The sequence below is a fragment of the Corvus hawaiiensis genome, chromosome 2 (genome assembly GCF_020740725.1).
Source record: "Corvus hawaiiensis isolate bCorHaw1 chromosome 2, bCorHaw1.pri.cur, whole genome shotgun sequence".
Classification (NCBI taxonomy): domain Eukaryota; kingdom Metazoa; phylum Chordata; class Aves; order Passeriformes; family Corvidae; genus Corvus; species Corvus hawaiiensis.
This window is the reverse complement of record NC_063214.1, coordinates 59812234-59835045: the sequence shown is the minus strand read 5'-3', so window position 1 is coordinate 59835045 and position 22812 is coordinate 59812234. Positions and strand designations below refer to the sequence as shown.

Below are 22812 nucleotides of genomic sequence, written 5' to 3'. Positions count from 1 at the left end.
AGCCCTGCTGGCTGTGACCAGTGACTGTGCTGTCCTTCAGGTGTTTTTCAATATGCACTAGTTAGTCCATTTTGAAAGCAGCCAGCATTTCCAAAATGCAGTTAGTCTCATAAATATAGACACCTAAAACTGCTCATAAATCTTGCATAAATCTTGAAGTGGTTGGTTTTGGGTTGTTTTGGTTTTTTTTTTTTTAACTTTCTCTTCCATCAACAAGAAAGGGAGCCTTAACTGACTGGACTAGGTTTTCGTGTCCAGAAATTACATTAAAGGAAATCTGTGTTAAAGATGGAAAAGAGCTAGACTTTGGTCCCAATCCACACCAGAGGCTACTGTGATAAGAAAGAGATTTGGAAAAGGGAGGCAAACAGACTCCCAGCTATGTAACAAATTCAAGATGTGTACTGAGGGACCAAGGTGATGGTGGAAATACCCATTCATAATAAGGAAAAAGATACACAGATGGTTTTCCTCAGTTTAATATCAGTTGATGTTATAAACTGCTAAATCCAGACATCTTCACATTATTACACTTGATGCACCATAAAACAGGTTTATGTTACAGTGTAAGGTTCAATATTACAAAAGTTGCAGAGACCTTCACACAGAAGTCTTAATTTTTAACTCCTATTCACATCTAAACCCAATATTCTTAACTGTGTACAAATGGAGTATTTCCTTCCATCTTCTACAGCTGCTTTCCAACCACCAGTTCTAAACAGCAACACCAACACTGGTAGTGAGAAATTAACTAGGAAGCGCCACTGCAGCCATTTCCTCAAGTCACACAGACTTCCTGCTGGAGAGCCGGCTGTGGAATTTTGCTGTCCTCTGTCTTTTCCTGCCCGGGAACTTGGCACACAGTCTTTCGTTTGAATAACCGTAGGCTCAACCGTAACAAGTCACTGTCCATTGCTGCGGAATTTGTGTAAGTTTGTTTCGTTGCACCCTGTTGAAATTAGAAATTAAATTAAAAAAAAGGAAGACCTGAAAACAATGTCTTGTAACACCAAATTAACCTCAAGTACTCTCAGTAATTAGAGGTTTAATCATACTAATCATACCACTAGAAAAGACTTGGAGAATTAATGATTTTTCTACTAGCATACAAGAAGTTTTAATTTTAACTTGGATTCTCACATGGAATCATAAGCAGGAAAGTTATTAAACAATTACCTTTGAAATCGTATTTTACCTAATTATTTCTATTATGTATCCTTTAAATATAGAAAATGTATCTCCTGAATTTAAACCCCAAAATGATAAGAAACAGAACCTAGCTCTAGTCTCAAACTTAAATTAATCTCTCATTCTACCTAAAAGATAAACATCCTATAACCTCTCTAAATAAAAGTGTTTATTATTTAAAGGACTGGACCTGCTTCCGAACAACAAACACAAAAATTATCTCCCAAGAGAAATGCTCTGCTTAGGGGAATCTGTGTTTCCACCACACCTCGACCAAGCACTGTAAGCAGACCACCTGCCTTTTCGTTCTTCATGAGCTGCTTACGAATTGCAGAATCCCTGCGGAAGCACAGTGCTTTGCAGCAAGGACCCAGATTGCTGAGAAGACCTGCTCTCTCTTCTTTTCGGCGAAGTGCAGCCATGTTCAGTGCTCCCAGGTCATGTTCAAAAAGGTTTTCTGCATCTAGAAAGAATTGAGATTTGCACAGATCAATATATATATGGCATTTTTGAACAGCAACATACAGTAACATGAAAATATAACTATTTGTATTTCTGCCTTCTAAACAATATCAAGGTTTGGGAAAAAAAAGAGTATTTGAGTTTATAAAATAACATGAATAAATCCTTCACCATTTAAAGGGAAGGATGAATACCCTTGTATTTAGTTTCAGTGCTGGAAAGCAATATTAAGACAGCAATCACTGGGAAGCCTAAAAATTGAGTGACAGCTTTGGACAGAAGATGGGGTATGATTTATGGTCAGATGTGTGACGGACAAAAGCTGTTTGTTTACCACTTGCATTAATCATAAAGTACCTAAGTTCCACTTCTTTGCAAGACATCACGTAACTCTCCCAGTGTCAACACTGTTTTTGCATGGCTATACAGAAGTGAAACACAACTATCTAGAATAATTCTTTCACTTGTGGTGGATGAACCTGGAGAACAAGTCAGCAGATGCCAAAGGACTACCCCTTCCTACCAGCTCACCTAAAGCATTTAACAGTACTCAAGGTGACAGGACCAGTCCTTCAATACATTTACCAGAAGAAATAGCATGCAGAAAAAACACTTTTAGAAAAGACAGATTCTGAGGTGACTCATGTTTGCCAACAAGTCTGCTTCTATGAAATGCAAAGACAAAAAGAACGCACGGGGTGGACCACAGCTCATTGGTTTATAGCCCTTTTACAATAATTAGGAACATTATCATGTAATAGAAAAAAAGCTGGAAAGGTATGTGGCTGAGTCCAATCCAGCTGCCTCTATATAGCAAAGCTGGGTGTTCAGCAGAGAATTTAATGCCTCACTCAAGATGGCAAGAACCCGGGGGAAAACACAGCATCTAAAAGCGAAGACTGCTCCGGCAGTTTGGCAGAATGAATGCAGAAGAGGACAAAAATGCATTTTTTAAACCACTCAGAATTTGGATGAAGATCAGTAGTTTTTATACAAGTTTTTAAACAAGGTGAAAAGAAACAAGAAAGTTGCACTAAATGAAGGGCAGGTTAAAGAGAACTGCACTGAAGTCAAAGACAATCTCAATGGACAATCAAAAAATGGAAACAAGTGTCAAGACACAAAAAGGCCACTTCAAAGGTAACATGGACAGCTTGCAGAGTCTTCTCAGGTGCCAGATGCTTGCTGAGAATATCAGGCAAGTAAGCATGTCCACATCCTTAAAGGAACAATTGCATATAATAGAGGGCAAGTCAGCCACAAATCTCAATACCATCACATAGAGATTTTTCTTTCCAAAGAAAAAATAATTTTAAAAGCACACCCTGAAACAAGGTGTCATTTCCTTTCTTTCTGCACTTAATAGTATTACCAGAAATTTTTCAATTTGTTCCTCCACAAGAACAAGGAAGGGAACACCAACCTCAGGAATAAGACAGGGAGACAAATTATACCACCACAAAGTCCAAAGTGAAAATGCTACTTTTTCACTGTTTCACACACTGAACACATCTAGCTCCGATTCTTTCAGCTTTCAGGACATCGTTATTTGTGCTTTTCTTTAGAAAATATATGTGCTGTAGCTGTGTAATCTCTATACAGAGAACATTCACCTGGCAGACTGCACAGGAAGTGCATACACTTGAAAGCCTACACTTGGCAGTGTAGGAACTGATGTGTGAGAGACTGCACACACCAAAGGGAAATCAAGAGAGGCACTTCAAATCCCCCTTCCTCTCCAGAGCAAAGTTATGCTAAATCCAAGTACACTTAAGACAGTCCAGAGGCAGTGCTGGAGAGCCTCCTATTATCACTAAGGACTTTATTTCTAGGGAAGCATGCAAGGATTGCTGAGATTATTTCGGGTATCATTTTAAACAGACAGGTGGAGTGATCCTGCAGCGCAGTTGCTGTTGCAAGGAATCCCTGGTAAGAAGTGCTGAAGTACACAGCAAAATTAGAGCTTACAGGGAGAGACATAGTTCATACCTTTTCTATATCAGTTTGTATACTCAGGAAGACTCAATATTTTATTTGACTCAAAGAAAAAGAAAAATAGGAGCAGTAGTAACAGCTCCCAATTAATATATGATTTAACTGGCTCAAGCAAGGAGTGACATTGATAGAGATTAGCACAGCTAAGAGAAGTTTTGGGGTTTTTTTACCCCCACTTATCTGAGACTGTGAGGTTAACAAGACAACGATGAAAAGAATAATGTAAAGTGAAAGGTATTGTTTCAAATTAAGAACTAGAATTTAGAGAGTAAAAAAACCCATGAGCTCTGCAGATACTATTATTTATAAGCCACAATTCTCTAACATTTCGATGCTGCAATAATCTGCATAGAGATCTTATAGAAAAAGCAAACGTTTCACAGTCCTAAAAGAACCATTCTACCATGCAAGTTGTTGCAAGTAGCTCAACTGGCTCCTGGGATGTGAAACAGAAAAATTAGTATTCTTTCTCATGAAAAAGCCCTGCTTACACTCAGAATTGCAGTAAGCAGCACCAGTACAATTCAGGCCCATCCCATTTATCATGCAGGTCTTGTGACACATACTTTATCCAAATTCCAAACCTGTAAAAATTGTTGAATTTCCCATTTTTAGTAGAGGTATAACATACAGATTCCACTTAGTGCCTTCATTCTGATCCAAAACTCCTATCTATGAATTCTAGGAAGGATCCTCAGAATGAAAATAAGAAATCTTATTTCTTTCTTGAAATACTACTACTAGTTCACTGAAAAAGATACTTTGCTCTCTAAGAAACTGGTGATACCATCCTCTTGAGACAGCATTTGATTTAACTGCCCAAATTAACAATGAACACTACAGGTAATTCTTACTCAGAATGACAAACATAATAAGCATAACCATAACACACACCAGTTACTCTGGATTTAGACTCTTGTTTCTTTTATGTTGTTCATATAAAAGACTAGGAAAGTGTGAATGGTCTGCCAAAAAGAATATTACCCCAAGATAAAAACAATTTTGTTTTGTTTTTTTAATTTAGACCTCCTCACCATTGCTGGAATTAAAACACTAATCTGACTAACATGCTGCTATATCATATTTCTGTAATTTTCACACAATACTCATTATATACTTTCTGTGGTCTTTGAAACCTAAAATAACGAACTGATGCACATTTCATAAGGACTTTTTCACTATACACAAAAGACAGTTTAATCCCTGCAGAAATTACCTTTAGGTTTTTCTAAGACTCTCTGGCAAGTCTCTTTTATTTTGGTGAAGAGCTCTGGTCCTGCCAATCGCTTGGAAATGCCAACTCTCAACATAACAGCACCTGGTGTGAATTTTAAGAGTGCAGCCCCAGGCTCACGTGGTTCTTTTGGCTGCTTTGGCATAAGACTGGACCAGTCTACATCTATAACATCCACTGGATCTGCAAAAACATTGACAGAGAATGAGTTATCACATCATCACCCCTTACCACAGTTGATTAATTTCACATGCTGCGCACACAGCTGTCTCCTGAAAGCAATACATGTATTAGATGAACATTGTTCTGTTGTCCTCTTGGACCCTTCAGGTAAGAATGTCAAAACTCACTTGGATGGGTGGAAAATAGGAGAAATACAAAAAGAAATAGAAATGCAAAGCTGTATGGATTAAAAAACCCCAACCCCTGCCTAATACTGTGCTTCATTTTTACTGCAATCCCTTTGTGAAAGGTTGCTCAGACCCTGTTTAGCCAGCAGGTTTGGACATATTACTTATACATTCACAAAAGTCACAGTACAACTGAACATACTAAGGCAGATTCAAATTAAATGCTTTAGAAAGCTAGTTCATACAGCCCAGAATACTCAGCTGAACTTAGGACAACGAGACAACTCCATTCTTCCCAGAGCACTTGGAAAGCATTCAAGCACAGACAGAATCTGCTCATAGACTGCACTCCTAATTCAGAAATACTGTCAACATCACAACAGCATTATATGTACACTGATCTAATCCTTCTATTCAAATAATCACAAAGGGGGGTTGATATACTTTTACCAGGCATCTTCTCATCTTCCTGTTGATCCTCACGCTTTTCAGCATCACCTGCCAGAATTTCATCCAGTTCATCATCACTGATTGGCTCGTATTCTCCAGCACCAGACCCCAGTGACTGCACATCGTTAGTCTTGGCTTCATCCTCTCCTCCTACAGACACAGACACGGTAGCTTTAAAGCAATCGTATTTGTTTTCTAAACATGTTGTACACTGCCTTAAGACAAAGGTTTAGCAAACTAAACTGTTAGCTTTTAGGAACAAGTATGATTCAACATAAAAGCTGGTATTAACCCACAGAAACAGTGAAGTTATTCCTCCCATACACAATGTGGTAGTTTGAATTTTATATACACTGGTCACTTTTTTGGTGCAGTATTAGTCAAACTGCTCAGATAAGGCCATTTTCACAACATACATGTTGATTATCTGATATCTGACATGTAGTTTATAATAATAAATAGTTTATAAAAATCTAAGTTAGTGCCACAAAATCTTTCAGATGCTTTAGCACACTAATCCAAAATCAGGATTCAGACCAAACTCCTAAAAGAAGTAACAAAACTCCAAAATACAAAAAGGCAACAGGTATCCTGAATGAAACAATTATGTACAAAATTTTAGATTCTTTGTGGCAGTCACAAGAAGAGTTTTTAGAAAGCCATGCCAAACTTCTTTTAGTTGTTACCCCTCCTATCCATCCACATACTATCTGCATACACAAATACCTGTGCTGTATGTGGAAACATACTCCTTAGGACCTGTGAACACAAGACAAACACTGAATTTTGCAGTTCACAAAAGGAACATCCTCTCATCTCCAAGACTGAAAGATCTGACTCAAGCACTTAAAAATCCTATTGCTCTAAACTCAGGCTTATGGTTCTCCAACATGGGTACTAGCAATGAGTCGTGCCACACAAACAGGACAGAATTTACAGGGATCCTCCTGTGTGGATGACTATTCTGGTATCTTCCAGCTCCCTTAAGCCAGAAGTGAAGCTGCTTCCATTTTAAGTTTTCCCCTATTCTTTGGGGTTTTTTTTTTCAGTTTGCTTTTGCAGGGGAAGAAAAAAATAGCCACCTCAACTAACCTAAAAATCAGCAAGGAAAAACCAAGTGAAAGATGTGCCAGCAGAGCATAAACAAACTACTCAGACCATCTGGCAATGCTTTGGAGGAAGCATATAGCATCTGAGGCATTATTTAAGCCCACTCCTAAAGAAAACACATTAAGGTTCAAAACACTAAGATAATTTAATGATATTCTGACACATTTTGTTAGACAATACACTACAGTAATTTGGCCAACTAAATACCAGATACCTCCCTAATATCATCAGATTTGGAAATGGTACTTAGTACTTCAAATATTCATGGCCTGTAAGATCCATCTTCTGCATCCATACTGATTTACCAGATACACTAGTCCTCCAGTACTACATGACTGGACCCATTAACAATTAACTGTATTAAAAAATTTAAAATCATAATTCATAGTTCTCAATATATAATTTTTTTAAAAAATACTTTACATTCTGAATTTCAAGACAAAGTTCGATAATTTCTAGAGTATAATCCAATCATTACTTTTACTACTCTTTTGTGGAAATGTGTTTTTATATTAATTCTGCATGAAAAACTCAACACACCAGCTGAACGGAGCAATGTAAACAGGAGTTACAAAGTAATGAAAGACAATGAAGTACACTAAACCTTAGAAAATCATAACCATGCTGTTAACAGTACACTTTAATAAAATGGAATGCCATCTTATATTTTACAAAATAGATTTATTTTTCTAAAAAAAATTTTAAAATCCTAAATATACCATAACTCCCTACAGATGATAACCTGCAGAGAATTTAGAACACAACCTCTGAAAAACAGACAGAAGAATACACATTAAAACAAGTATGCTGAAAGGCTGGAACTAAGAACACATTTAACCTGCACAGCCTGTTTGGTTACAGGTGCCCTCTTGGAAACTGGTAATGTACCCAAAAATGGCCTTTTATTACCTCTTTTCTGCAGATACCACATTGTACTCTCAGATTTATCATACCATGCTTTTCCTCTAGTTTAAAAATAGTTAATTCTGTCTATTGTAGCAAAAGCAGACTTTTCCAGGCTCACTTCAAATACTATTTTTGTCAAGTGCTTCCACTCCACAGATAATCTCCTTAAATGAAACTTTCTCAATAGGGTCTCTCAAACCTAAAGACCACTTTGTGAGTAATCAGGTAGGAGACATAAGTACTAAATATTCCTCACCATCCTCTTGAGACAGCATTTAACTGCCCAAATTAACAATGAACACTACAGGTACTAAGAATGGCAAACACAATGAGCATAACTGTAACATACACCAGTTACTCTGGATTTAGACCCTTGTTTCTTTTATGTTGTTCATATAAAAGCACTCCCCAACTCCCTATTCTTGCAAAGTTCAAGCTTCTAATTCATGTGACAAACTCTTAGGAGTTTGTCAGTGTTTGCCCCTTGCTGACTTTATTTATCAATTCTAAGCATGCTTTCCCCAGTACCATTAAGACCAGCAAACTGAAGCTGCACTTCTTAAGATTACCTCAGGAAAGCTGTTTTTGGACTATTGTGCTAAGCCATACATATGTTTCACCTACTAATTAGACAACCATTTCTATGGTAATTGGGCTCTGGCAGAAAAAAAACCCAAAAACCTGTTCTGAGTCCACACTTTTTTTTTTTCCCCCCCACTCATTAACTGTCACTTCCAAAGTAAGAAATAGGTCTTACAATGATGTAACAAGCCAATCAAATGTTGGTGTTATCTTTTAGTAACTTGCCTATTCAGAAACATTACATTTTGGTAAAATTATATCTCAGATAATTTATGCTTCTTTGCCTCAAGACTTCTCTAGAAATTAAGAAACAGCACTAACACAATTAACACTAAGGAAGATGCTCATCACATATCTCTCTCATTGTCTGCTTCCACAGTAGAGAAGTTGAAGCCAATAAGGCTTTCAGTAGAAAATTATTCTAATATAGCTCAGTTCAGCACTATGCTAAAAGACAAAAAATAAAGTATTTGTTAGTCCAGGTTCTTTCCCAGAATAGCTCACCTTCTAAACTCTCTACCTTTTCAGCCTCATTTCCATCTTCAAAGCCTTGTAAAGGTCCTAAATCTTTGTCTGTTTTTTCCTTCTCTGAAGCTGCTGAATCCCGGCAAATACCATCAAACTCTTTTTCGTGATCTCTGTCCAGTTTTGTTTCACTGTGCTTTGTTGACTCCTTTTGAGAGGAGATGTCAAGAGTTCTCTCTCTCTCTCTTTCAGCAGTATCAGGCAGCTGTCGGTCTCTCTCCCTCTCCAGCTCCCGTCTTTTGTCCCTATCCCTCTCTCGCTCCCTGAGTCTCTCTCGTTCCCGGCTCCTTGGCCACTCTTTGTCCACATCTCGGTCCCAGTCTCTCTGTCTCCCCTCTCTCCTATCTCGCTCTCGTTCTCGATCATGTTCATGTCGATCTCGCTCCTGAAGCCTTTCCCTGCTGTCAAAGGACCCGGATCTGGAATGAACCTGACGATCTGACTCAGGGGAACTTCTTCTTGAACTGTGGCTTCTTGAATCCTGACGATCTGCACGAAAGATCATAAATATAAGCATGACTATGACACATAAATACACCACTACTTTACCAGACCAAAGCATTTTAAAGATTTGGGTATGAAAACACACTTCTCAAAAGCATCATCTTCCAATTAATAAAGCTTTCAGATTGCCTTAGAAGATTTAACCTTACTTAGAAACGGGGTAACTTCTCCCACTTCCAGAAAAGAACTTTAGTGGCTATTTCTACTATGATGGAAACCAACAGAAGGTACACAATCTTAACTCAGAAATTTAGGCTTGGGGGGGGGAAAAAAGAAAAAAGAATTGTCTCAAAATTCAAAATTTTTAAAACATGTCTTCTAAAAGCTAAGAATGCCTTAGTTAACAAATGATGAATTCAGAAAAATAATTTCAGGCATGTAGCAATGAGGAGAACAGAGAGCCAAAATGTTTTTGGAAGAAGACATTTTTGTATTGATGCTGTTTCAGTTTTAAAATATTTTACCTATTTTTTTTTCACAGCAACTACACACATTTTTAAAAAGTGACTATTTTGATTTGCAACAAAGATGATTTCCATGTGCATTGAAAGTATGCCTAACAGGAACCATGAAAAATTTACCTAATTTTGCATAATTTCAGGAATTTCCATACCAAAATCAATGCAAATAATGAATTAAAGAACATTATTTAGATGATAAAACTACCTCACAATGTTCTGTTAGCACAAGCATTTCCTCTATGAGTTTTTTTTGTCCTGCAAATTACTTTATTCCCCAGACAGCATGAACCAAATCCAACTGAATGTTTTGGTGTAAACAAAATGGTAATCCTGCCCACTGAGAATCAGCTTTTCAAATATGTTAACACTTGCAGGAATCTTAATTCATTCTCGTTTTACAGTGAAAGGCAGACAGCACCTCCCTCTCCTGTTACACTAATTAGAGCCATCCAAGAACAATTTAGGATTTGTACACAGAATGATAGGTCAGTCTCACTAAAATGCATCTCATTACCTGAAGATGTGCTGCGACTGGGTTCCCCTCGTTTCAACTGGTCAATTCTGGACTTTCTTTCAGTGATTTCTAAGCTTTTCTTCTCCCTCTCCCTGTCCCTATCCCTATCCCTAGAGCTACTGTGCAGGATCCTCTTCCGTCCAGTCTGATCATCTCCACTGCGATGCGCTGACTCATTGGAGGGGGATCTAAGCCTGCTTGAGGCATGGCTCCGATTGCTACCGAGGCTGCTGCTGCGCTTCTGGTCCACAGGCTTACGGTGTGGTCCATCCTCTATAGTAACATGAGGGGCTTCCACCTTTTCTCCCCTTGTCCTGTGACTTTTCCTATGGGAATCCTCAGTGCTTATTTCTGGAACAACAATGTCACCACGTTCAGGAACATCTTCATCTGACCAGTCACTAAATGTGGTATCTTCTCTTTTTGTGGGGACTTCTGCCACAGCTTTCTCAGGTGGTTCTTCAACCAACTCTTCTTTAGTTACAGGCGGGGTTCTTGGGCCTTTTTTCTTTTTATGATGTGGAACAATTTCTTCGTCAGAAACTTCAGAATCACCCTTGGATCTCTTCCGCTTTTTCTCCACATTTTTCCTTTTCTGACCTTTCTTAGGGGAAAAGACCTGGCTTTCCTCAGTTGTTGATTCATTAGCATACCTTTCCACCCCACTGTCATCATCTTTCTTCTTCTTTGTGGCCTTTTTCTGTATCTTAGACTTCTTCTTGCTGTCATCATGCATTCTATCAGAAGCATCTCTTTCCTCAGAAGGACGGTGTCCAAGACTTTCCTGAACCCTGGACCGGGAGCCTTCTGAAGCATCTGGCTGCTCTCTTTGCTTATCTGCTGAAGAAATCCTCTCTTTAAACTCTGGTTCTTCATAGCGTCGGGAACTTTCCTTTCTGTCCGATTTTCGCTCTTCTTCTTTCCAGCGGCTCTGCCGCTCCTCTGTGACGTGAGAGGGACTCAGTGACCGGGATTCCTGTGGCCGCACAACCTGGCTCAGGAGCCTGTGCTTTTCATCTGCAAAATGTGAAAAAGAATGTGCTTTTATTGTGTAGGAAAGAGAACGTGTGAGCATTTGCTGTCTTCTGCATGCCAAAGAAAGTGTCCAGTAAAACACATAACCCATTACTTCAGTTAGATTTCTTATGTTTTTCCACTGCTGCAGCAGCAACAGACAATTTCCAATTTGGTAAACATGCATCTTAAACAGATGTGGAAGTCACTATCACCTGGCAGACATAATACATAGTGACAAAATGAAGATAAATGACAAATAAAGATGAAGAAAAATGGTAGTGCTCATAAAAATATGGGGAACACTTACAAAACTTTCCCCGTGTTTTTTCTATTTAAAATTGCAAGTTATTTTCCATAGACAGAGGATAAGCTGGGTCCAGCTGCAGAGAGAGCCCACTCCCACTTACTTTTATCATCTCCACTGTTGTAAGCATCACTATCAGGAGAATGATCACGGCGACGTTTGGGTGACTGACGGGGACTTGGACTGCTTTCGTTTCTGTGACGCTTCCTGCAGAAGGAACATGCACCATCAAATTTCTTCAGGATTCTTTGAGTTTATCATCAATACAATCCCTGACGTCTAAGCACCTCAAACGGAAGATATTTAAAGATGCCATGAAGTTCTGTAATTTTCTAAGTTGTCATTCCAAGTAATAGCTATGCACTTAAAGGAAGCACAACACATATACTTGGGATATTGTTCATGCCTTCACTGGTAGCCTTCTGGTATTGGAAATTTAGTAGTGCAAAGGGTAATGCATGCTCCAAAGAAATTTAACTAACAAAGTCACAAACCCTGACCTAGTTAACTGCTATTTGAATTTCAGGCTTCAAAATGTACCACAGTTTTCTACTTTGTTTCCATGAATGCCTGTATTATTAAAGGCAAGACAGTGCAAGCATACTTAGAAGGGAAGATTACATTGTCTGACTCAACTCTTAGCTCACAAGTAGATCCATGATTCAGCATTAACAAAACATTGGACTACACCAGCATAGAACGAATTTGGGGGTTACCAGCATGTGCCACACAGATGCAGGGGAGACACAGCTCCAGACCAAGCCTAGGCATAAACAGGGTGTCTGCTTCCTTAAGATACTCCCCTGTCTACTAACTTACCAAATTCAACAGTAAAAGACTGCCTTTTTTTTCTTTCTTTGACTGAAGTAACATTTAGATCCACTCACTTGGATTTTCTTTCATCGTGGACATCTCTTGAGCCTCTTTCTTCTCGAATATCTTCTCTCTTATCCCTGCGGTCTTCCCTTCCTTTTTCTTTGTCATCCCAGTCTCTCTGGCGGTCTCTCTCTTTGTCTCTGTCTCGACCTCTCTCCCTTTCACGCTCCCGCTCCCGTTCCCTCTCTCGTTCTCGCTCCCTTTCGCGTTCCTCCCGCTCTCGCTCCCGCTCCTTCTCCCTCTCCCTCTCTCGTTCCCTCTCCCTGTCATGATCTCTGTCTCGGTCCCGCTCACGGTCCCTGTCTTTGTCCCGTTCTCTGTCCCTCTCCCGTTCCCGAGCACGATCCCTTTCCAACTCTCTTTCTTTCTCCCTCTCTCTTTCCCGGTCTCTTTCTCTTTCCCTCTCTCGGTCCCTCTCCCTTTCCCGCTCTCTCTCCCGGGCCCTTTCATCTCTCCTGTCATCAGACCGATCCACCCTTCGCTCCTCTCTCCTCTCATCCCGCTCGAGATCATCACTCCGTCCTTGGTGTCGTACTGGTGAGCCTGCTCTCTGATCTGCAAACAGAAGCAGGTTTGATTACTAAGTGCTGAACAGATATAGACTGCTTCCACTAAAAGAGCCTTGACAATCTAGATCTTGGTTTGCATTAAATGAAAAGCAACTCCCTGCAGAAATTTGAATACTCCCTTTAGGGAGGAAGGAAGACAAAAAGCAGAACTAATTCTGAAAGAATTTTTCAACATTTAGGAGGTGGGCTTTACTTATTTAACCAAAAGTTGCAAAAAAAATATTTAATTTTCTACCAGATTTTTCTGAATGGCCTCAAAAGACAAATGTATGCCTCACAGTATAGCTATTAGTATGGCATTACCCAATGTTTCCAAATCTGGTATAAAATCTTAAAAAGCAGGGAATGGCATGCATAAGGTATGTTTAGACTTATACAAAGATTTTACTTCCTAAATCTATTAGGAGTCAAGTGCTTTACAAGGACTCAAGCTGTTTACAACATAGAGTAGAAGTTTCTGCAAAATTAGAAATACTGGGCTGTCTCATCACAGAAGAGATCCCTGCACAGAAACACAACCAAATCCACAAGACATGGAGAGGCAAGGATGAGATAGGGGAAGCAGAACTGCTAAAAGTTTTCATTTGTGTTCACTGAAGAGTCTTACAGCTTAGAATCTGAGTTTGTTGTTGTTCAGACAGTGGATTAGAGACAGAGGAAAAACTAAACACGTAGAAAATGACTGACCCAGAAGGACAGTGAAATCTGATTTATCCAATTATACTTACTCTCCACAGACTTATCTACATACTGTTCATTGTACTGTGGATATTTTTTGAGTATTTCTATAGGTTTTGACTACTTCATACCAATTTCTATGCTCATCTTAGTAGTATTTGAGCCACAACAAATCAATAAAACTTTTTTCCTACAATATATATATAAAAGCACCATACAAAAGAGGAAAAAGATTGCATGAATAGAGGTTGGTATTTCTCAGTCCATTACTCTGAGGCTGAGAGTGCACCTCACTACAAATTGAGACAATGTCCACTAGGTGTGAGCAGGCAGAGTTTGGACAGAACTAAATCAATAAAACATGCATTTCCATCAGTTTAATCAATTTTCATCTCTTGAGTGAATTAACAATGATTTAGTGCTCCCCTGTTACCAGGTAAAAGTAAAAGCAAAGTTGAGTGACATTTCTGCCTCTTTAAAAAGGTAAAAGGTAAAACCATCAATCCATATGATCGGTTCCGTGAACAGGTTTCACATTCTTTTAATGGGCCTGTAACACTGTAATATGATTTACTGTGCACACTAAATAATAGATTTTTATAAAGAAGTTCTGTAACTCCTATTTGTTGTGTCAGTTTTGGTGACAAAACATCCACATGAAAGTCTTATGTGAATCAAATAGTGCAAATGTATTAGACAATTAAATGCAGATAAGTCAGCACTTCTTATGTGACTTCATTTTTTGAAGTACTGTTCCAGTGGTTGTTTGGAACACTCCCATGTTTGCCTTAGTTGAATACAGACAGCTCAAATTTGCAAGCTTGCATTTTAAAATCATACTCCTTGCATATCACAGAACTAAGTACCAACCAAAATACATCTCAATTTTTCTCAGAATGACAGATATTAAAACTGTAGTCTAATTAGGGAAAGCGTCTTGAATTGTAACTCTGAAGATTTACTATTACAAAAAGTGATCTAAATTTTTAAGGAAGAAGACAATAAATTTTGAATTCATGCTCTTTATATTTCCCGCCCCCCCCCCAATGGGAAATACAACCCATTCAAAGCAACTTCTCTCCTAGAAATTTATTTTGTTGTGATTACATGCTTTTATTTCCAAGGTTTTCCTCTTGGCTTGGGGTTTTGGTTTGGTTTTTTTGGGGTGGATGTTTGTTTTTCTTAATAAATTAAGAACTTGCTAGGATATGAGGGCACAAAATTACATTATATATATGTAGGATTTATTTGGGCTGGGGAGATGAAAGAGATGAAAGCTAGACTGCAAAAGCCAACCCCCAGGACACATTCAGTGTTCAGGATTTTTCAGCTGACACGAAAAAGGAAGCCTGGAGCTTAGGTTTGTTGAAATCCTGCCTTGAAAATGAGAATCTGAAGCAGAGCCTTTCACAAGAACAAGCAACACAGTTTCACAGTGGCGTGCAAAATATCTCTTTGAAAAACTGAAATTACAGAGCAGCTAGAATGTATCTGTCACCCATAAATCAAAACTCAAGACAGAGAATAACCCACTATAATTTTATGTTTAGTCTTCACAGCTCTTCTTTTAATTTTCATGCTATTTTTATTTCCCTGACTCCTCAGGTTCTCTTAATTGGTGAGCAATACAAATATATTCCAGAGTGTAAGCTGCTACTAAGTTCCTTCAACCCTTCAAACACAGTACACTTGCTGGTACAGAAATCTGACATCTTGCTATGTAAAAAATATTTGACTATGTAAAAAAAAAAAGTCACGCATGCTCTTTTCATGATCACTGGTATCAACACCTACTACCTAACTATCATTGACAACAGCAAAGCACTCATCACTATTAAACTCTCCAGACAATAAATTTTTGAATTCATAATAAATTTAAACTGTCACTTACTTTAGTAGTAAGCAGTCCATAATTGTCAGTCTAGTTTAGGCCTTCCCCAAAACACACTCAAGCAATTTACAGCACAAAAGCACAGTGTTTATATACCAACAAACAGAACCAGTAACGAAACGCAATCATGACTCCAAGCTTACATGGACTCTCAGCTTAACGTGCTTATGCACATGAAGTGGAGGAGGAGGCAAAAACATTTTACAATGAAGTTGTACAATGAAAGCCCTTGCCTTGAAGTTGAGTTTGTTTGAATACTACTTGGATGAATAAACACAGAAGATGCCAAAATCTAGCCAAAGGGCTGGGGAAAGGCAACAGTATTCATGTACACAAGGCCAATGAATGAACATATGTAACAGAAGTTGTATCAAGAATAGGACTAGTGTCAGCGTGTGGTGTCAGATGAGCTACTTATGAATTGGTGTGGGGGGAAACAAGGAAGAAAAACGAAGGAAAGAGAAACACACACATTCATGCACACGCACGTTTGACTACAGATGGATGTGTAAAACCAGACATTAAAATACCTCTTTCTCTGTTGTCACGTCTATCCCGTTCACCATGTCTTCTTTCAAAGGAGGAATCTCGTGCTTGATCCCGACTGTCATAGCGATCCCGATCAGCGTAGCTACTCCTCGATTCCCAGCTGTCATGGTAGTTTCCGCTACTGCTGTGCCCATCAACCTGGGATCCTCTAGTCCCCCGACTTCCTAATGGAGATGTAGCAACACAAAACATGAGCTTCCGCATGTAAGGAAATCCGCTGATATCTTATACCAACTGATGTATCAACATCTAATAAATTTGACTTAGCTGCTCATAGACATACAGATTGTAACATCAAACTCTACTTAACCAACAACTCAAATTTCACATGTTTTAACTGTAAAGTCATTATTTCCAAACTGCAACATCAAGACTTTCTACATCATCATCCCGTGGTCATAGTACAAGGTCTCCTGACTAGAAATATCAGTCCAAAAGCCAATTCACATTTTTTCTGAGTAGGCTGTAAGCTACCAGACAGTGCAGCAAGAATAGGCAGAGAAAGCAGAGATCATCCTCCCTGTAAAAACTGTATATCACTCCCCTAATGAAAATGTCACAAGCCTGAAAAAGCAAATAAAAAATAGATTATTATAAGTTGTTATTATTATTATTATTATTATTTAAAATGCATCAGACTTCAGAAACCATTTTAAAGATTAAAGTCACACATTTTGGAAATTGGATGAAGCAAGGTGGTGAGGCAGGGAGAGGTGGGTGTGTGTGAAAGATAGTTTTCAGACACCTAAGACATGCAATTGTTTTTGAAAGAGCACAAAAAATCTGTTGCCCAGGGCTTTGAAACGCACTACCCCCTACGAATTTTCCAGTACACATCAGCCTCTTACTTGTGTTTGTAGCCAATGGGAAAACCAAGGGCTGCAGAAACATTAAATAGAGTGATGTAAGGGTTAGGCTTTGTTTCAAAATGAGATGGCAGAATACCAGTGATATGCCACTTTAATGAATGGAGAACATAGAAGTGCTATAAATTTCAATAACAGTTTTAATCTAATGACAACAGAATTGAACACAGTTTTAAAAGCATGAACTATTTGGCAGTACTTGCATCCCAAATATCAAACGAGGCAGTATGAATGCAAATATTCCATCTTCAATGATAGAGACACATGAATTTTTTAAATTACACAATACCTTTGTCAGATAGTTCTGGACCTCTGCCTCGACTTCTGCCAGTCCTATCACTTCTGCTCTCATTTCTGGAGTCACTCCTGGAGTCATTCCTTGTTTCAGCACGAGAGCTCTCCTCTCTGCCATGGGATCTTCCATAGCTGCGCAAGTCATCTTGATACTGGTCATCCTTTTTATGGGCATCACGACTCTCTCTGTCTCTGTAGTCATGGGAGTCTCGTGTGGAGCGCGAGTCTCTCTGGTCACGACTGTCTTTGGTATCCCTGCTATAATCCCGCGTGTCTCTGGAGTCTCGAGTATCTCTGGATTCCCGTGGCTCCCGCCGATCTCTGGTGTCTCTTGTGTCCCTCCGATCTCTTCCATCACGAGACTCTCTGTCATCTCTATGGTCCCTGGAGGTACTCTGCTCTTGGTCATAATCACGATCGTCTCTTGTTTCTCTTTCTTTTTCTCTTTTCCCTCTTGTTTCTGTAAAATGTTCAAAAGAACGTTATATACCCAGCTTAATCAGAGCAAGCATACACTTAACACACAAATAAGACTAAAATAGTCAAAATACACTTAGCGAATCAAAATTAATATGTAAAGATCATGCTGGGTTATCTATCTATACATTTAGTAAGCTTTGAAGATCTTATTGTAAATATGGATCTCTACAAATATTTACCCATTCAAAAGACATTAAGTATAATAACAATAAATGTCAAACATACTAAAGAGCAAGTGCATTTCAATAATTTTAAGGTAGGGTTATTACTCCTCCAATCATAAATTCCTCTTATTTTCTATACACACACACACTTCCAGAAAATTTGTGGTATATCTGGACCACCTGTAAGGCCTCAATGACCTGCTAAAATCTGCTGGTTTGAGTTTGGGTTTTTTATTTTTTTGTTGTTCTGGGGCTTTTTTTATTACATATTTGTAATATTAGTGCTACAGGAAGGTAAGTTTACAGCCAGTCAAAAATAGAGCTGACATACGTACTCTTTGTAATCCGTCTGTCAAGGCAAACAGCATGTTTACTCATCACATATTGTTGAAACAGCTCTACAGATTTCCAGAGGGAATGGCCGTTTCTTTGCACACACCTCACTTAATGTCAATTACAAAGACAGTAGACAGCAATCAGTGGGGACTGGATTTGGGCACCTCACAGAAAAGAGTAATAGTTACTTAGGAGTACCCTGCCGTGAAAATCACCTACTGACACCACCATTGCATGATACAAGGAACACCTATGTAGATACCTACAGCACCTTTACAATCAGTTGAGCCTACATAAGCAGTTCTACCAGGGGTACTTTAATACACAGTACCTGCAAACAGCACAATCAGCACAACCAGCACAGGAAGAAAAAACACAGCCAGTATTTTCTTCACCCCCTATCTCCTGGGATTGGTGCAGACAATGCCACAATTTGAAAAATCAAGTTTCAAAATGCAATTTGCAAACAAATAAAAACGATTCTGAAGAGCTATTTTTCATTCATACCATCCCGCCTTTCATGGCGCCTGTCATGAGACTGTGAAGTCCGATCACGATCGTGTCTTCCCTTGTCTCTTCCAGGAGATCGGTGTCTCGAAGGACTTCGCTTCCTCTGAGGTGGAGAGGAGGAGTGGGGGGGATAGGGGGAAGATGACCGCCTTGCAGGCGGGGAAGCTGTCCTTTGATAGGATGGAGAAGGAGTTCTTTTGCGGTGTGGGGAAGGAGAATGTCTTTGAACAGAGGAGCCTGACTGTGAGGAAGAGGAGTGATGTCTGGAGGATATGGGAGAATGATGCTGACCTGATGGAGAAGCAGACCTGCAAGGAAGAGTTAAAACAGGCACATGTGTAACAATTTGACTTGAAAGGTTCTTAACACACCGTACAAAAAAGCAATTAAAATAAGTTGTGTATTCCCTACCCTCTGTCTGCTGAAAATACATGCTGTTTCTATAAAACATCAAACTTGGCTGCCCTCCAGGGTGCCAAGTATATGCTTTCAAAATATGCTTGTCTTTAAATGATTATTATTTATTTAATACCCAGGAAAAATCTGTCCAATCAAAATTGTATTACATAGCTACCAGAATGTAGGGGAAGGGAGGGAGGAGTCAGAAAAAAAAATCATTATCTTCTCTCCCATCCCCAAATAAGACTATTGCTTTCTTCAATATAAAATCCTTTTTGGAGTTCATAATAAAATTACGGAGATAATTTTTATGAGGCGTAACTTGGATTTTTGGTTTACAACAGCATTGAATTTTTTTACAAAGCAACAATGTCTCCTTCTTATACACTTCTAACATGTTTTATTGTAAGGATTGATCTTTAAACAGTTCTTAAGATCCAGAAAAACCATATGCATAGCTACTTAAAATGTGAGCAAATGTGAATGTTTACACAAACATGGAAAACTCACATCTGATAGAATAAGAAAATGTATACTAAATATCTCTGATCTTTGAAATCCCATCACTAACTAAAGATAATTTACACAACAGTAAAAAATTTCCTCATAATATGACCAACATGGACAAAAACACACTTCAAGTCTTTAGGCTCAGTAGTGGGGGTTTTTTCCCATTATCAGGATCAAAGTAACTTGCAAGTATCTTTTCTCATGAAATATATATTGTCCTTAACTCCCAACTCCCTTCTACTTCACGAAACTCCAGAGATGACAAGAAGAGCAGGAGTTAAAAAGCCACTTTTTAACCACACTTGGACAACATATCTTCAAAAATCTCACTATTCCTGAGGAAACAAGTAGCCTGCATACCTCTAAGATGACAATTCATATGCAAATGAAACAGATGACCAGGAATTAGTAGTAAAATTTCCAAAGCACTCAAGGTAAAATTCTGTCAGGGCTAGATATGACTGACAGAATCCAAAATACTTTCATGACTTACTGTCTTAAAAGTAAGACTACATTTATTTTTCCCTGTGAAACCACTATTTTCACAGGGTTACCAAAATTGGCTTGCATGGAAGGCTTTCAATGGTATGGAGACAAAATATTTCAAATATCCTTCCCTGCTTCTAGCAGAAGGCCCATTTATCTTCCTTGCTTAACATTCCCTTGCACAACACTTGATACAAGCAGGCAGTGATGAACAAACTACTGGATGTCATGCTTTAAACCCAGCCAGCAACTAAGTACCACGCAGCTGCTCACTCACTCCCCTGCCCACCTCCAACAGGATGGGGAGGAGAATGGCAAAAAGGTAAAGCCTGTGGGTCGAGATAAGAACAGTTTAAAAAGTAAAATAAAGTAAAATATAATAATGATTGCAAGAATAACAGCAATGAAAAGGGAGATAACAAAAAGAGAGAGAAAAAGAAGAAAACCAAGAGAAACAGTGATGCACAACACAGTTGCTCACCTCGACTGATACCCAGCCTGTCCCTGTGGGCAACTGGCAGCTCCTGGCCAACTCCCCCAGTTTATACACTGAACATGATGTTCTATGGTACAGAGTATCTTTTTGGCCGGTCCAGGTCAGCTGTCCTGGCCACGCTCCCTCCCACCATCTTGTGCACCTGCTCACTGGCAGGGTGTGGGAAACTGTGGTAAGCTTTACTTAGCAACAACTAAAACATCTGTGTCTTATCAATATTATTCTGATGCTAAATCCAAAACACAGCACTGCAGCAGCTCCTCGGAAGAAAATTAACTCTATACCAGCTGAAACCAGGACACTGGAATAAGTTAAAACAAGAGGTATTTTGCAGAGTCTGTCCTATTGCTCCAGGAGGAACTCACTTCCCTATGAAGAATCCAATATAGTAAAAATGTCCATCAGTGACATCTACCATAAAACAATCCAACAGCGTTCCAGCTGAACTGAGTCACCACAGTAGCCAAACAGTTTGCTTACAACTCTTTGGATTGCTGAATGAATGGGTTTTATTTTGGTTGTTTCATCAGCACGCAGAAATATATATGACATCTGGGGCTTCCCCCACCCTTCAACCAGAGGTGCAGAAAATAAGAATGCCTCACTTTCCATTATACAAATATGGGACTACAGTAGTATTTAGCACTGCCATTCTAAACCTGAGCTTACATTCTTTCAGACCAAAATAAGGAGCCTACTCCATTTTTAATGGGTGGTAAAACATTTTTTTCTAAAGCCCCAAGAACTAAAGATATGATACCTTCCCTAAAGCTTCCTGCAAGAAGCTTTGCATATCACTGTTTAGCCAGTTATGCCTGCTTCTCAAGAAAGAACCAGGACCAGGACCTTAGTATCACTTTACCCATTTTAGAATGGAGAAACTCTGCTCCTTTCCCATCTCCAAGGTTAAAGATTTTCCCATGTTCTACTTTTTAAGAAGGGGAAGGTTAGGGAGGAAGAAAGTTCCTGAAGGATCAGACTGACTATATCTCATATCAGACTTCTGAAGTTCTATCTGAGGACAAAACATTTGAGAGCAAGTGCTAAATGGAAACTTTCACTGTGACTTCTGTTCCTGACATGACAAGTACCCTCAATGTACTAACTAGGCAAAAAAAAAACCAGTCTCAGAGTTGAAGAGTTTGAAGCACAAATATATTCACAACAGACACGTAAACAAGCAGTCAAACTAACAGAGGAAGTTTCCAAACTAGAATTGACCTCCCACCTGCGAGAGGGTGAGAAGTTATGTTTGTGAGTGGTTGACTTGGCTGGAGCTCGGGAGGTTTGCCTTCGCCTTGCAGCAGGTGGTGAGTACTCCCTGGAAGGGGAAGAATTACTGCCAGAGTGATCCGCAGGACTAGGAGAACGTTTCTGTCTACGGGAGCTTTCAGAGGGATCCCTGGAAAACATAAACAGCAGCTTGTGTAACAGGGATAAGATGGCGTTAGCACATTTCTAAGAAACTACAAACACCTCCAAGACAGAACCTGTGATTACGTTATCAAAAGCTATGTTACACAATCATTTGTTCCATCTATAATTTCACATATGAAATTACCTCAAGATAGCACAACTCAAAAATGCAAGATATGGACTAAATTTCTTGCTACACTGAACTGTAAAAATTAGAACATGGTAAAACCAAAATAAATCTTCTTGTAATTTTACCTAATATTTCATGTGGTGGTGAAACAGAATTCTTACCAACTAGAAATATTTTGTTACCTTATTTAAAAATTTCTGTAACATCAGAACTTTATTTCAGCAGTTTTGAGCTCAGACACATTCTTAAGGGCTAATCCCAGTAGCAAGTGAATGAAAGTAATCTGTCAAAACCTTCAACTATTTCACTGACTGTACCTCATAGAGACTTGACATTACAACTTCATTTTTATTATGTACTGAAAAAAAAAAGACTAAAATCCAACAGTGAAATATAAGGCAGTAGTCATCACAGCAATACCTGATTATAGTACAATGATAAAACAAGTACTGTCTTAATCCTTTCAGCACTACCTAGAATACTCTTTTCTACTGCTTGCAACTTCTTTCCAGTAGTGGAGTGGGCAATCACGAGGGAAATAAAATACTTTCAAGTAAGTA

At 38.9% G+C, this 22812-nt stretch overlaps 1 protein-coding gene across 4 annotated transcripts in view; it reads right to left on the bottom strand.

The window, feature by feature from the left end:
- Positions 1-463: 463 nt before the first annotated feature.
- ZC3H13 (zinc finger CCCH-type containing 13) overlaps positions 464-22812 on the bottom strand; it is a 46446-nt gene continuing 24097 nt past the window's right edge. For 2 of the 4 annotated variants that reach the window (XM_048295316.1, XM_048295315.1), the window contains exons 9-21: positions 21935-22108; positions 18813-19123; positions 17321-17785; positions 16147-16329; positions 12490-13033; positions 11706-11809; positions 10282-11298; positions 8782-9291; positions 6406-6438; positions 5674-5829; positions 4862-5062; positions 1488-1651; positions 464-949 (exon numbers count right to left, since the gene is read on the bottom strand). In XM_048295316.1, coding sequence (XP_048151273.1) covers positions 779-949; positions 1488-1651; positions 4862-5062; positions 5674-5829; positions 6406-6438; positions 8782-9291; positions 10282-11298; positions 11706-11809; positions 12490-13033; positions 16147-16329; positions 17321-17785; positions 18813-19123; positions 21935-22108 — 4033 coding nt within the window. In that variant the 3' untranslated portion in view covers positions 464-778. The remainder of the gene's footprint in view (positions 950-1487; positions 1652-4861; positions 5063-5673; positions 5830-6405; positions 6439-8781; positions 9292-10281; positions 11299-11705; positions 11810-12489; positions 13034-16146; positions 16330-17320; positions 17786-18812; positions 19124-21934; positions 22109-22812) is intronic. The other 2 variants (XM_048295317.1, XM_048295318.1) reach the window with 2 other exon arrangements.